General features: G+C 37.4%; 2 protein-coding genes across 2 annotated transcripts; one reads left to right on the forward strand and one right to left on the reverse strand.

Moving 5' to 3' along the window:
* Positions 1 to 2,864: 2,864 nt before the first annotated feature.
* cd164l2 (CD164 sialomucin-like 2) lies at positions 2,865 to 7,765 on the reverse strand. The gene is made up of 6 exons (XM_016497673.1): positions 7,690 to 7,765; positions 7,028 to 7,132; positions 4,315 to 4,392; positions 4,207 to 4,236; positions 3,049 to 3,187; positions 2,865 to 2,880 (listed from the first exon to the last, which is right to left on the reverse strand). The coding sequence occupies exons 1-6, from the start codon at positions 7,763 to 7,765 to the stop codon at positions 2,865 to 2,867; spliced, it is 444 nt and encodes a 147-aa protein (XP_016353159.1).
* A 3,305-nt stretch (positions 7,766 to 11,070) lies between these two features.
* Positions 11,071 to 13,806, forward strand: LOC107697053 (G-protein coupled receptor 12). The gene is made up of 2 exons (XM_016497690.1): positions 11,071 to 11,267; positions 12,639 to 13,806. Exon 2 carries the CDS (start codon positions 12,641 to 12,643, stop codon positions 13,619 to 13,621), a length of 981 nt encoding a protein of 326 aa, XP_016353176.1. The 5' UTR covers positions 11,071 to 11,267; positions 12,639 to 12,640; the 3' UTR covers positions 13,622 to 13,806.
* Positions 13,807 to 14,542: the final 736 nt, after the last annotated feature.

A 14,542-nucleotide genomic window follows, 5' to 3' on the forward strand; every position in this document is an offset into this window, starting at 1 on the left:
GATTCTTCTCCACCCCCCCATTTTTCTCTAAAAAAAAAAAAAAACCCTCATCCCACCACAGATTATTGGCCAGTTAATGTAAACAATGGCACCTTTGATGAAACTGCCTGATAATTCTTATTTACTTTTATTCTGATTATATGTATATTTTTGTTTATGTGTTTAGTAATTTTATATACGGTACAAATATATCTTTTCCTTCTCTTGTTTCTTTAAGACCTGACACAGAGGCCCTGTCCTTGGATGCCATCTGAGTGAGATAATGAACAGAGTAACTCCTTACTTTTCCCTGTGCCTGGTGTTTCATTTTATCTTTCTCATTTAAAATATCCATATGTTCACTGAATACCATATATTCATCATACATTCACTGTATCATATATTCACTGTATTGATTCCTTAGATCTTTTTTTTTTTTTTTTTTACAAAATTATCATCAGTTAATCGTTATATTTTGTTTTATCTTGTTTTATGACCTAGCAAGGTAAAAACCTTAAGAGGAAGTTGATGCTCACAGTTGTTTTCCCATTTCTTAAATAGTGTTAAAACTACAATTGCTTAATACAGTAATCAGTTTGGCTAATGAAAAACATTATCACAAGGACCTGCAAGAATGTTTCAACTTTGAAACATTGCAAGATAATTTTAAGATAGTTCAGTGGGGAATTTCTTGGTCCTTCCTGTCATATAGCACAGCCTATAAAATGTTTGGTTTTCTTAATGCGTTTTAGAAGACTTGCATTCTGCAGCTATATTTCTCCTTCAGAGTGCCTTGTTTATCTACTTACATTCTGGGTCATATTTGATTTATGTTTTCATTCCATTTTCATTTTGCTTTTACAACGTTTATGCTTATTTGATTTAATTTATTGGGTTCTATATTATCATTATTATCAGACTTTATACTTGAATTTACTTTTTTTTGTGACTGTCTGGATCATCTGCTTGGTTTACACTGCATCAGTGCCATAATGTAAATGTAATGTTATTTATCATAATCTGAGAATTTGTTTTTCTTTATCCTTATCAGACTAATACAGCTTACTGTTGTTTATTTTAAACCTTGTTGGACTTTAATTTGATTATAAGAGTACCTTTTGGTGTTGAAGAATTGCAAAGGACAGTAGTCAGAGAGAATGTGTTTACCGATTTGGCTTATTAGCAGTAGTACAGAGCAGATGTCTGCTTCCCTCTTATGCTCTCGTCTCTCGTCTAGACAAACAACAGTTCTCACACCCCACCCCCTCACAGAGTGAGCAAAAACAACAGACATCTGCACATCTGAAAGATATGAGAAAAGTGAAAGAGAAGCTGTGTGACAATACAAATTGTAAGTTTTAAAATGAACAAAGACAGTTATATTCCTACTTTTGGATCCTCCTCGTCCTTTCTATCAGAGTTTTGCCTTCCTAGACTGAAGCCACAGGCCAGAGATAGGCCTATGGCCATAGGTCACAGACATAGGTCTTTCTGTCTACTTTTACCTAAAGCTGTTTCTCTCTCTCTCTCTCTCTCTTTATCTTTCAGGTAACATTGCCCAAACAAGCTGAGTGGAAATTACACGTACCTGTATATAATTTCATGCATCTATTCCCAAGTATAACCTCTCATAACCTTTAAATAACCTATAACCTTTAAATGTTATTAAACTGTTTCAATTACAATGTATGTGCAAATTAGTTTTGATTCCATATGAACATTTAAGTGCTATTTACTGCAATGCAGTAGAGTCACATTCTAGCAGTCTTCTCTTCTATATATTTTGTTATTTTAACTGTGATGATTTCCGTTGGTGGTTTCAGTAAAGTAAAGTGTGCTGATAGACAAGACATGCACAGTTTTATATAATCATGTTAACAATGTTTCTTCAGTCATTTGGCAGTCCTACAGCCAGAATCACTTTAGGGAAACCACCTTCACAGAATGCAGTGTGAATGTGAGAGTGTTCTTTCTGAATGTGTGGACGGAGTGAATGCATATGCATGGTGAGTCCAACACACGAGAATGAGAGGAGCCCAATGTGAGGAATACAGATGCATGAGAATTTGAAATTTAGACTGTCATGTGCAATGCAAAACATGTCTTATTAAATTGATGGTAAAAACTGTCAGCTTTTTTTTTTTCAGAAAATGAATATACAGTAAGAATTTTGAATTACAGGGAAAAAGATTGGTTGTAAAATTGAGGTATAGGCTGATGAAAATTATGTTGAAAGTTGATTAAAGACAAAATAAATGAAGGACAGTTTAAGATACTGTCAAAAGCACAAAATATGTTCATTCTTGTAAGTGGTTAATGCATCCTCCAGGCCCAGAGAGGTTTAGGTTATTAACATTTTCGTTCTACTGACACCTACAGGGCTAACACTGTATAACATTCCGAGTCTAATTACTTTATTGCTTCATTTTTCATTCAATCTCAATGCTACATGAGTCCAGGTAACCACCTACAAAACATAGCATTTAATAAAAAGCAGATAAAAGGGCATGCAATTATTAAAAAAATTAAAATAAAATAGTTCAACAATCAGAAACGGAGCCAAACCAGATATTTAAATCACCTTAAACAGATATGAATTCAGTCCACAAGAGATAATCACATGCCCACACTCAAATGTGAATAATTCCCTAGTATATTTGTCATACCACATGTCTATATCATTCTCTGTTCACATTTCTCTCTTCTGTACACACAAAAATAGTTTTTGTCATTCAAGAAATGGTGATTTAACCAAAGCAATTAACTGGCTAATGAAGCTTTAGGACTAGCAAAAAGAGAAAACAGTGTCTATAGACTTCCTTTGAGTATCTGCTTTTCTTTATGTTTTGTTCCATAATTTTCTCTCCCATTCATGACTCATTTTCTCACTGAGGTTGATCACTGTAAGAGAAGGTGGCAAAACAGTTACACAGTTAATGATCAACACATACAGAATGAATCCCTCTGCCTGTAAATGCCCTTGTTGTTCCTACATACTGCATTAAAAATGTAAGGACTAAATTCATCAAGAAAAAGCTCACATTCAGTTAATAAATGATTATTACTCACATAGTTTCATAAGAGCTGTCTTTCGTTTTGAGGAACCGCATGGCAAAAAAAGCCCCAGCCTGCAGCACCAACACTAGGATGATTCCTCCAATGAAGCTGGACAGGTCAAATGATGCTTGAGAGAAATCAGGGGTTGTATCTATAATTAAAATGAGAATTCAGTAAACAACAACAACTGGTGTATCAGAATTTCCAATATGGTTATGTTTCCTTATTTTTTATAGTATATTCATTATGACTTATTCTTTTATGGTTTTATTACACTATATTCATATTACTGTATTATGTTACTCATATAGCCTACTCAGTTAGTATTATGCATTTATATTCATAATTCTAGTTGTACTCATATTCCATTGATGTAATATATTTCCTTCATTTGACAGATAAACATTTATTAATTTTAAAATTTAAGTGATGTTTGGACAGGATGTTGGAAACTTATTCTCTGCAAAAATATTTTATATGCAAGGATGTTTGCTAAAGTTGTCTTCTATTTTCGTGATACTAGAAGTTCTTTTCCGAGAGCTGGTATTTGCAAGAAGATTGCTTAACTCTGCTGTTTCTGCTAGAAGGATGTAAAACCACAACCCATGTCCCCATTTTTTACTTCTTACTTCTACATACTGCATTTCATAGGTCATGTCAATGTGACCTAGTCCTAAACTAAATTCATCTTAGGTAGGGGAAATATTGGACAACACGTAGATAATGACATAATGGAACATTTTGTTTGACATTTTATCGATCAGACATAAACATTCCATGATGCTGTAAGAGGTCTCTAGTCTATATACTGCTCCCCAAATTGGCTTCTTTACCTTCCCTCTTATTGCATGCTCTGAAGATCTTCATCTCTTTTGCTCTTGAAGATTATTATACTCAGTTTTTAGTCTTTTCTCTTAGAATTTTAGCAGAATATGTTCAGTGGATATTGCATTCATTTTTTGACTTTTCTTTAAATTTTTACATATTATTTTAATTATTAAAATATTTTACATTTAATCATCTGTAATCTTAATCACTTATACTTATGATAATTGATTTTAATAAAATATAATTTCACGGAAAGACTTCGTCTGCCTGGATCTCTTTCTCCTGCATCAACAACAAAAATAGGCATAATAGGATTTATACAGTGAAAATCAAATGCCTCACCTTTGCCACCACCATCAGCGGACCCACCATCTGCTACAATAAACAAACATACACATGAGCATATGCACACACACACATTAATTTGCAAATATGCAAATTTTTGCTCGCCTTGGCACATGCCGGTCTCATTGTAGGCAGAGCAGCCCCCAAAATCTTCAGTGTCAGACATGCATCTTGTGTCATTTCCTGAAAATGAAATACATAATACTGACATTCAGTCTCCGTCAGATGAGTGAACTGATTTGCTTTATTACACAGCTCTCTGGAACACTTGATTCTGATTGGTCAATAGACTTAGTCAGGGAGATGAAAGCGAGACAGTGAAGAAAAGACTTAAAGATCCCAGATCACGTAATTTTCATAATGACTTTCAAAACTATTACTGACAGTTTTTTCTTCAGAAAAAACAAAAAAATCTAAACAATATGTTTGTATTAAACAACAGTATAATCCAGGGCTGTAGCTGGGGTTTGCGGGGCCCTGGTGCAGGTTGTAGCCTGCCTGTGGACCCTGTTTGAAATCGTGTAAATAGCACAAATAAATAAATAGAATAAAGATACAAATTAAACTATAAGTTTTTTCAAGGTGTTCAAGTAGAGACAGAATAATCAAATGAAATATCATAAATATCATTGCATAGTCCTCACTGTATAAATTGAAAATAGATGAATTCTTGTTAAAACTACAATGTAATTCAGTCAAGAGCAGAAAATGATTTTCTTGAATTAACATTAAAGGGATAGTTCACCCAAAAATGAAAATTCTGTCATCATTTACTCACCCTCAAGTAGTTTCAAACCTGTATGAATGTCTTTGTTCTGCAGAACACAAAGGAAGATATTCTGAAGAATGTGGGAAACAGAGCAGATCTGGGGCACCATTGACTTCCATAGTATTTTTTTCTCCTACTATGGAAGTCAATGGTGCCACAAAAAAGCCTGGTTACAAACTTTCTTCAAAATATCTCCCTTTCTGTTCGGCAGAACAAAGAAATGTATACGGGTTTGGAACTACTTGAGGGTGAGTAAATGATGACAGAATGTTCATTTTTGGGTGAACTATCCCTTTAAGGACACCTACAGCAGCTGGTAAATTAAGGCGTGGTCACTTCAAGAGACAATGCATCCAATAAAATGATTCACATCCGATTTGTTTCTCAACTGTTTATGTTCACTTAAGACATTAACAGTTTTTTGAAGATTCTTCCCAAGAGAGATATTTAGACATAATTTTGTATGTACTTGTCCGTTCGAGCGCAAGAAGAGACAAAACTCAATTCGGTGTTCAAGGGCTGTGAGACGCGGCTCTCTGTGTGCGCACTGTGTGCACAGAACACAGCGCGGGTGCTGAATTAAGCTCTTTCACATTGTTTTGTGTTTGCATGTTTAAACTGATAAGGTGTATTTGTTCATTCAGAAATTGCGTCCCCTCCATCGTTGGGCCCTTAGAATCGTCCTAACCTCCCCACCTTACGGCGCCCCTGCCTCTTCCATTATCGACATTATTGAAGGCACAGCGCATGCCGTCAATAATGACAGAGGACTGTACCGGGAGAGAAGAAATCTTTAAAAAAAAATTTTTTGCGAACTAAAAGTATTCTAAAATTACGGTTGAATCACTGATGTCATATGGTCCATTTTAACAATGTCCTTACTACGCCCTTTTCATTTTTGGGTGAATCCCATAGGCAGAGCGTGTGTGCTTAGCCTTCCCCTGGCCACGGGGACTTGGCAAAAATGGCACTAAATTGTACAAAAATGCCCCTGCACAAATAAATTAAATCTATTACGTCTGTTGCTAACAAAGTGAGTATGAATAAACAGTGTCGATTGCGGCATTAAATTAAGATCTGCTCATGTTGCACCGTATTTCATTTTAGGCGTTTTTACAGTGTTGTGCATTTGAACCAATCACACACAATTCTGTTGAGCTTAGGAATGCAATGGCCAATCAGAGGCGTTCAGATGAGTCATCGTTGAAACAGATCAGTTTTGTTGAGTGCGCGCGCGCGTTCGCTGACTGAATTCCGGACTCTTGCGAATTCTCTCATCATAAACAACAAAGCGCAGATGTACGTACAATGTAAGTAAGAGATTAATTTCACAGTGTATACAGCTTCAGTGATTATAAGGATAGTTTTGTTTTTTTATTATTATTATTATTTGCTTAACCACTTTAAAATGGCTTTTTTCTTGTGGCTTCAAACGTCATCAATCACGTGGTAATGTAATTTCAATACAAGCATCGGCACAGTGTGTGATACAATAGTGCTTTGAAAACTGCGTCGGAGCATCGGAGCCTCGGTACCAATCGTCCCATCACTATTTCAAGTCATGTATTTGTTTATTTGACAAGTAGTCGAGTAGAAAGCGCTATAATGTCATTCAGTCTCTGTGTTCTAAACGTGTTGTTTATTTTAGTGTGTAAAGCAGAGTGAGCATAAACCTAGTTGTATTTTAGATATGGGTCTAAAAGAGAGAGAGAGAGACTGGGTGACAGAGTTGGTTGCCTTGGCAACAGAGCATGAATAGACTAAAGATGCTGCTTCTTGTTGAACATCTCTCTCTTCATGTCTCCTCACACTTATTTCCAGGAGGGTAGATAATGGTGTTGAATTATTTACTAAGACTGATGTGGACGGCAGCTGTAACTGCGCGTGTGCCTGTGTTTGAATAATTCACCAGGTTGTTCCTGAGATGGCTCTCGGTGGCTAGGATCACATGTCCTTCAGTGGGATCCTCTGTATGTGTGTGTGCACAAACAACAGAGACATTGCACAGGAGAATACATTTAAACTCATACGCAATATGTGTTTCTTTACCGTCATTACAACTTTGCCACACACATCGTGTCAGGTTGAGGGCCGGGTCTCCGCTGATGCAGCCATTGCACGAGTCAAACTGAGAACAGTCCCCAACGGGTGAATCTGTCAGGCCATCAAGAGATAAAAGATGTAAGCTTATATTCTCACGTCACACTCACATATGTTTAAGAGAAAAAGTTAGAAATGTTATCAAATAAATTATAGATAAATCACATGGTAGAAAAGAGAGAAATGCTTTTCTGAATTGATACCAATGAGTAAGTGTTGTTCAGCAGCACTCAAATGCAACAGAACAAAACAGACTTAAACTGGACTTTAGCTGGATCTACCACAAGACCTGCTCCTCTAACTAATACTGTCTTTTTACCTCAGACTTGACAAATTTGACTCTTAAACTGTGCTTTAATTCGAGAACTGATTTATCAAAACTCACAGATAAGATTTTACTTAGATTAGGTTGATGTTTAAAAGTGTTTAAATACCCAACATTTATTTTTATGAGCTAAAATCCTTGAATTAAAATAACAATACAGAAAAGTTGCAATTGAATATAATGGCTGCGAGACATCAGAGCTAGATAGTCCAGTAGTCAAAGCTATTTTTTTAAGGTAAAGCTATTCGGCATTGATATACGAGCTCATTATTGTATTGACACTTACCTGAGGTTTGTGAATTGGTTATAATAACCTGCGTTAGCAGTACAATCCCACAGAGTGCAGCCCACACACACCTCATCCTCAAAAAATTGTCAATAATCCCACCTGTAATAAGCACAAAGTTCCTCATTTTGAACTGGAAATGTTGACATAAATTATCAATAAAGCAACAACTTAACATATGAGTGAAACACTATTTAGCTCTGAATCAGCCTAACAATCTTAACTTTTTCTAGTCAGACTAACTCTGCGAAACACTGACCGCAATAACGCAACTAAAGTTTGATACAAGCACTAGACGCCAACAAGTTGAAAGTGAAACACTTTCACAACACAACACAAACAACTTTACCTCAGCTCAGAAAGTGTAAAACTAAACACTTAAAGAGTAGGAGTCATAAATGTGCCTGTCAAGCAAACTTCCAGTCCTAAATGTCTGTGTCCTCCAGACAAAAGGTCGTTGTGAACTGTGAGGAGCATGTGGTGTGTGTGTGTTGACGTCATGCCCTCTGATTCAGCGAGACTGGAAGGTGTGTAATGTGAGACAGGTAACATGGCAACCAAATGGCAAATGACCATGTCTTGATATCCACACCACTGAAGGAATTCTGCCTTTTCACAAGCAGGCTGCAGAAATTTGTCACATCTCATTCCCAAAATATGCAGGTCTCCTGTGCCCCAGACCATTATAAACAGTCACCAGCATGTCCATACTGGTTCTTTTGACTTCTTTTGTCTGTCTCTGGTGGCCCAGAAAATGTTTTCAGAGAAAGCAATGTAGTGTAAGGCTAAAAGGCTGTGTGGATGCCATGTAGTTATATATTTTATATATAATTACATTTTTAAATATATTTTAAAATATACGTAAAATTGTTATATTGCTAATGTAGATTTTAAAATATGTTTGCATAAATATATTTTCAGGTTACTTATATTTCCCTTTAGCCCTTTTTTAATGTGATTTCTTAAATATTTTCATACGAAATAAAACTGCATTTACACAGTCCAACATAAATTTAAAAAATACATTTTGTTTTTACCCAAAATACATTTTTGAAATTGGAAATACATTTTCTTGTTCCACTCAAGTACATTTTGTAATATATTTTGGCATTTGAAGGTTTAAACCAAATCTGTGCTTTGTACAACATAATTATTTAACATTTGAAATATATATTTATCCAGGAAAAACAAACAGAACAGGGCCAGAGCAAGAGAGCCAGAGTTTGGCATCGTTACATAACAAGTTCTCCTTTCTACACTCTTAAAAATAAAGGTGCTTCAAAAGGTTCTTCAAGCGATACCATAGAAGAACCATTTTTGGTTCCACAAAGAACCATTCAGTCAAAGGTTCTTTAAAGAACCATCTCTTTCTTACCTTTTTGTAATCTGAAGAACCTTCTTTCGCCACAAAGAACCTTTTGTGAAACAGAAAGGTTCTTCAGATGTTAAAGGTTCTTTATGGAACCATTTAGACAAAAAGGTTCTTCTATGGCATCGTGAAGCACCTTTATTTTTAAGAGTGTATATCCCTCAATTCCTCTGCATCCTCGCCATGCTCCTGGATGCTCAGTTTTTAATTGTAATTAAAAGTCACAGCATAATAAACTAAGCAGAGGAGGCGATGATATATGTAGGTGCGAGAATACTGCTTGTGTATGAGGAAGCAGTCACCACTATCATTGCTACATCTGGGGATCAATGCAAATCAGGTCAGCATTTGTTTTTACAATAAATTCAGTGTCTAACCCCACACCATCACTCCTTAAACTGTTTTGTAATGTCTCACGACACACAGACAGATCAATAGGTAGTGCCAAGCCGTCTGAATAGAGAGAGAGAGAGAGAGTGGGCGTCCTCCTCTAGGGAGAACTAGGTGCAGAGATAAAGCCGCGCATGCGCTCTGCAGATATTAGGTAACTGCGAGAAATTCCGCAGTACACCCCCCACCACACGCGCACACAGACTTCCCGCCAAAAAGGAGCTCAAGGAGATACAACGGTGGAATGATAAACAGTGTCTGTGCTCTTATTTCTAAACATCCTTTTCAAATGATTCTCTCATTGACATAAGCTCACAGAATCAAACATACTGAACCTCAGAAATGAGCTTATGATGTGTATTTGATTGGTGGAGACACATGAAGTGCATCAGGCCAATAATGCATTATTGCATAACATAATGGAGATTGTTACAAAAAAGATTTGTACCGACCAGCAGGGATGGATAAAATAAACACTCAAAAGGCACCAGCTGGAAATCCTGGAAAGCTGCATTTAGAAACATGTAGCATGGTGCAGTTACCTTAAGGAGGTTGTTCAAACTGATCCTTAAAATTTAGTCTTGTTGGTGTACACTAATGTATTTGATTTGTTGATTGAGTGATTTCATATAATATATAATACTGTTACTTTAAATGTATTATTAATATTAGACTATCTTTTACCAACAAGCCCCCGGTTTAGTCAATCATAGCAGTCCTTAAAGATGGATTGCTCAATAAATTGTTCATTATCTTCAGTCAGTATCTTCAATTGACACTTGCAGACACTCTCCCCGACCACAGAAAGCTTAAGGGGGTATTGCTTATAGGATTCCCCAGCTGGTGACCACCGGAAGCGCATGTCCTTTTATAGAGAACACGAGAGTTCCCCAGTATTGTAGCTCGTCCACCTGCTTCATTGAAACGCAGAGCCACGCGAGCACTGCGACGCCCACTCAAGTCTGCCGGGAAGCGCCGCAATCTCCATCATCTGCGGGGAAATTATGTCATAGTTATAACCTTCAATCATCAGAATATAGCATTTAAATAAAAATGGTAAACTAAGCAGATGCGCGTGCGCGAGTTCCTTGTTTGCGATATTTGAGCTTTGTCACTTCTACAAGGTTATAGATGAAAACGAGGGATTCTATGGTAGAGGTGAAATTAATAATCGTAGAGTTGTGCCACGTACCCCATAGTGCGGCACAACTTACGTCACAATCAACGAAGCGAGCAAGTTTTTCAGCACCATGGACAGCAGTGACTCACATTCCCTCACACGCTTGGCTTGAGGCAAGCTTTTTCTATTCTGATTTAAGTTTACTAGTTTAATGTTTAACATGTTTAGTAAACATGACCATTTTGGTCCACGCACGGACTGCCTTAAACAAGGCCGATTGATTACACTTTGTCCTCTCTCCCGCCGTCGCAGTGGGCGGGGTGAAAGAATGCGGTATTTTTATGAATGAAATTACGACAGAGGCTGGTGTCCCTGAGAGTCTCCTGATTGGTCGGCCGGGCAGAATCGCCCCTCATCATCGTAACTGACGTCAGAGGGGAACCGGCGAAGGTATAGCTCGCAGCCCACCGGAGCCGAGTGTTGTACAGAAGCGACCGAAAGAGCGAATACAGCGGAGCTACGAAGGAACCTCGCGGTGCAAGAAGAACAAGATATAATTTTCTCAAGAACTGGATTTGCTCGACGCCGGGATTCACTGGCAGCTCGAGCACAGATTTCAGCGCGCGCTCCAAGAGACCCTCAGCTGGATGGTGGCGTGAAGAATTGTCCGCTTTGCAATCTTCTAACGTTACAGCTTCCGTAAGTCTGTTTTATGCATCTTTATATACTCTAAGATTATTGTTAAATTCAAGGTGACTAGTAGCTTTGCTGTCAGAAATTCGCTATGAAAATACAGCGAGAATATTTAAGACATTAAGGGATGGTGTTATTGGTGCGCGTATATTTTACATAACCTTGTATGTTGTATCAAGTCTACTTGAGGAGCGCTTAAATCTGCTTTGAACTTCACAACGGTGATTCCCAGCCAGGCGCACGTTTAACCCTTCAGGATCCAGGAGATACCTATACATTTTTTAGTTTGTTTATAAACCTACTGAAATTATGACTTGTGTGTAATTGTTGCATTTTGTTTGAATGAATATTAATAATAATGCTACATGAATAAGTACTGTAATGTGAGTTAAACACATTTCATTTCTGGATGATGATAATAATAGGTGGCAAATACATGTTGGCTTAAAGTTCAAAATTAGCCTTTCAGTGAACAATGGCTAAAGAAACATTAATTTCACCTACACATTACCTATACCACATGACAATAAAACACTAAAATAATGCAATATGCAGTTCACAGACAACATAAAACCTTCAACAACCCAATATGAATATACCTAATATACAGATAGAAAAAAAACAAGACAAAATATTAACATTTTGTTGTATTATATTAATATAGAAATTGATGAGTAATATATTTTACTGTGACAGCAAAGTCATTTAGAATTTTAGGAAAACAAAGCAGCAGCTGTTTTCAATATTGATAATAGTAAGAAATGCTTCGAGCAGCAAATTAGAATGGTTTCTGAAGGATCATGTGACACGGAAGACTGAAGTAATGGCTGCTAAAAATTCAGCTTTGCCATCACAGGAATAAATTACATTTTAAAATATATGAATAGAAAATGAAATTTTAATATTTCACTATATTACTGTGATGTTGAGCATAAGAGACTTCTTTCAAAAACATAAAAAAATCTTACCAACCCCAAACCTATTATTATATTATATTATATTATATTATATTAATTATATTATATTATATTATGTAAAAGGTTTTTATTGCAGAATTCTTACATATATTATAATTAAATATCCTTTTTACATTAAAATTGTAATGTAATCTTAATCAAATGTGCAATGTATGCATTTGGAGACTGACTAATAAAGTGTTGCATTAGCTTTTGCCCTTCCCAGCATCTCCACTAGTACTTGTAGTGTGCAGACTAGGAATGTCAGATTGAATACGATGTTGTTAACTGCAGTTCATCTTACTCTGCATGTCATTATGAGGTCAGGCCTTGGAGTGGAGCGCAGGAGCTCTAGTGCTCAGCAGAATGTGTGACAGTATGCTGTGGATTGCTTGACTAAATCTGTCTCCCTCTCCCACAGTAATGGCCCTGAACAACTCTGAAGTGGGCTTAGAAGTCATCTTGGCGATGAACCAACTGCTGGAACTCACCCCTTCCCACGTCACCCCTAAACCCCTGGAGGCCACAGTGATGACTCCATGGGACGTGGCCCTGTGTGTATCAGGAGCCTTGATTTGCTGTGAAAATGCAATCGTCGTGGCCACCATCTTCTCCTCGCCGTCTCTGCGGGCTCCTATGTTCCTGCTAATTGGCAGCCTGGCCTGGGCGGACTTCCTGGCAGGGGTGGGACTCCTTTTGCACTTCCTGTCTCGCTGGTGTGTGTACTCAGAAGCTCTAGAGCTGGGCAGCGTGGGTCTGTTAGTGAGCGCACTCAGTGCGTCTGTGTTCTCTCTGTTGGGAATCACCCTGGACCGGTTCCTCTCGCTACATCGCGCTCTGACCTACGGATCCTGCCGCACACACACGCAAACACGCTGCGCTCTGGCCATCGGCTGGACTCTTGCGGGTCTTCAAGGTGCCCTGCCTGCCATGGGCTGGAATTGCTTGCACGATGGAGAATCCTGCAGCGTTCTTCGCCCTTTGACCCGAGTGCACCTGGCAACCCTGTGCGGCGGCTTCCTGCTGACCTTGGCTCTGATGCTGCAGCTCAACGCTCGCATCTGCCGGGTTGTACTTCGCCACTCGCACCAAATCGCCCTGCAGAGACACACACTCCCGTCTGCGCGCACACACACGCGCCGTCGGGTTCACACACTCACCCTCATCCTTGCCACATTCACCAGCTGCTGGATGCCCTTCGCCTTGTATGGTCTCTTGGCCGACGGATCGTCTCCAGCTTTGTATACTTACGCCACATTGGTTCCGGTCACAGGAAACTCTCTGCTGAACCCTCTGATCTATGCCTACAGAAACACACACATACAGAGAGTGCTGCGACAGGCCTGCTGCTGTTGTCTACCTAACACACCCAACAAAAACACACACACTCCCAGTGATGTCTAACATCATGAGCACACCTGAACACTTTGGAAGTTTCTATGGTGCCATACAAGATCCGTTTCACGTTTTATGTCTGTTCCTGTTTGGGAATATCACTGTGCCAGTTGCCAAATCTCCTGTCTCAATGGTGTTAACATGACCACTGTCAGTGACTTGATCTAATCTGCATCATTTTATTAAATGCTAAAAAGGGTTTAGTAACCGTGTCTTTTTTTTTACTTTATTCTGAGAAGACTGCCACTGTATGAAGAAACCCTCCTGTCCGCTTTAATGTCTCAGATTTGTGCCTCATTTTACATCCTCTGAAGTTCAGTTTACTGATGGAATCAAAATCATTTGCACTTTACAACAATGACTTGACTTTTAAGCTGAAACTTGTTTGAATTTTGTTTGTATTTAATGATCAGATTATTTGCCATTTGTTATTCTGACTGATGTTTTTATACATCATAAATGTCTTGTTTGCACTTACAATGTATTAATGTTGCACAAAATGTCCAAATGTATGAATGAATGTTTTATTGTTTAAATGTTTTATGGAAAATGTTTATAATGAATAAATTGTAACTTTTGTACATTTTCTCTTGTATTTTTTCCACAAAAAAAAAAAACATTTCATCATATCAAAAGTGTGAAAATGTGTGGTTTTAACTTAAATTAAGATTCATTTGAAATATTAACCCAAATAAATTGGCTGTGACTCAACGTTATTATAGTTCTTCCATTACTTGAAATGAAATATAAAAAAATAATAATTTTCATTTAAAGTAACTAAATCAGAAATTAAAAAATAAAAATATATAGAATATATTTTTAAAAAGATGTTTAAAAACACGAATAAAATGCAATATATATATATTATAATAAAACTATAACTAACAGTATCTCAAAGATACTAAAATAACACTGCTATGAATATCTAGA

This window comes from Sinocyclocheilus anshuiensis, unplaced genomic scaffold, assembly GCF_001515605.1.
Source record: "Sinocyclocheilus anshuiensis isolate Anshui unplaced genomic scaffold, SAMN03320099.WGS_v1.1 scaffold1396, whole genome shotgun sequence".
Lineage (NCBI taxonomy): Eukaryota > Metazoa > Chordata > Actinopteri > Cypriniformes > Cyprinidae > Sinocyclocheilus > Sinocyclocheilus anshuiensis.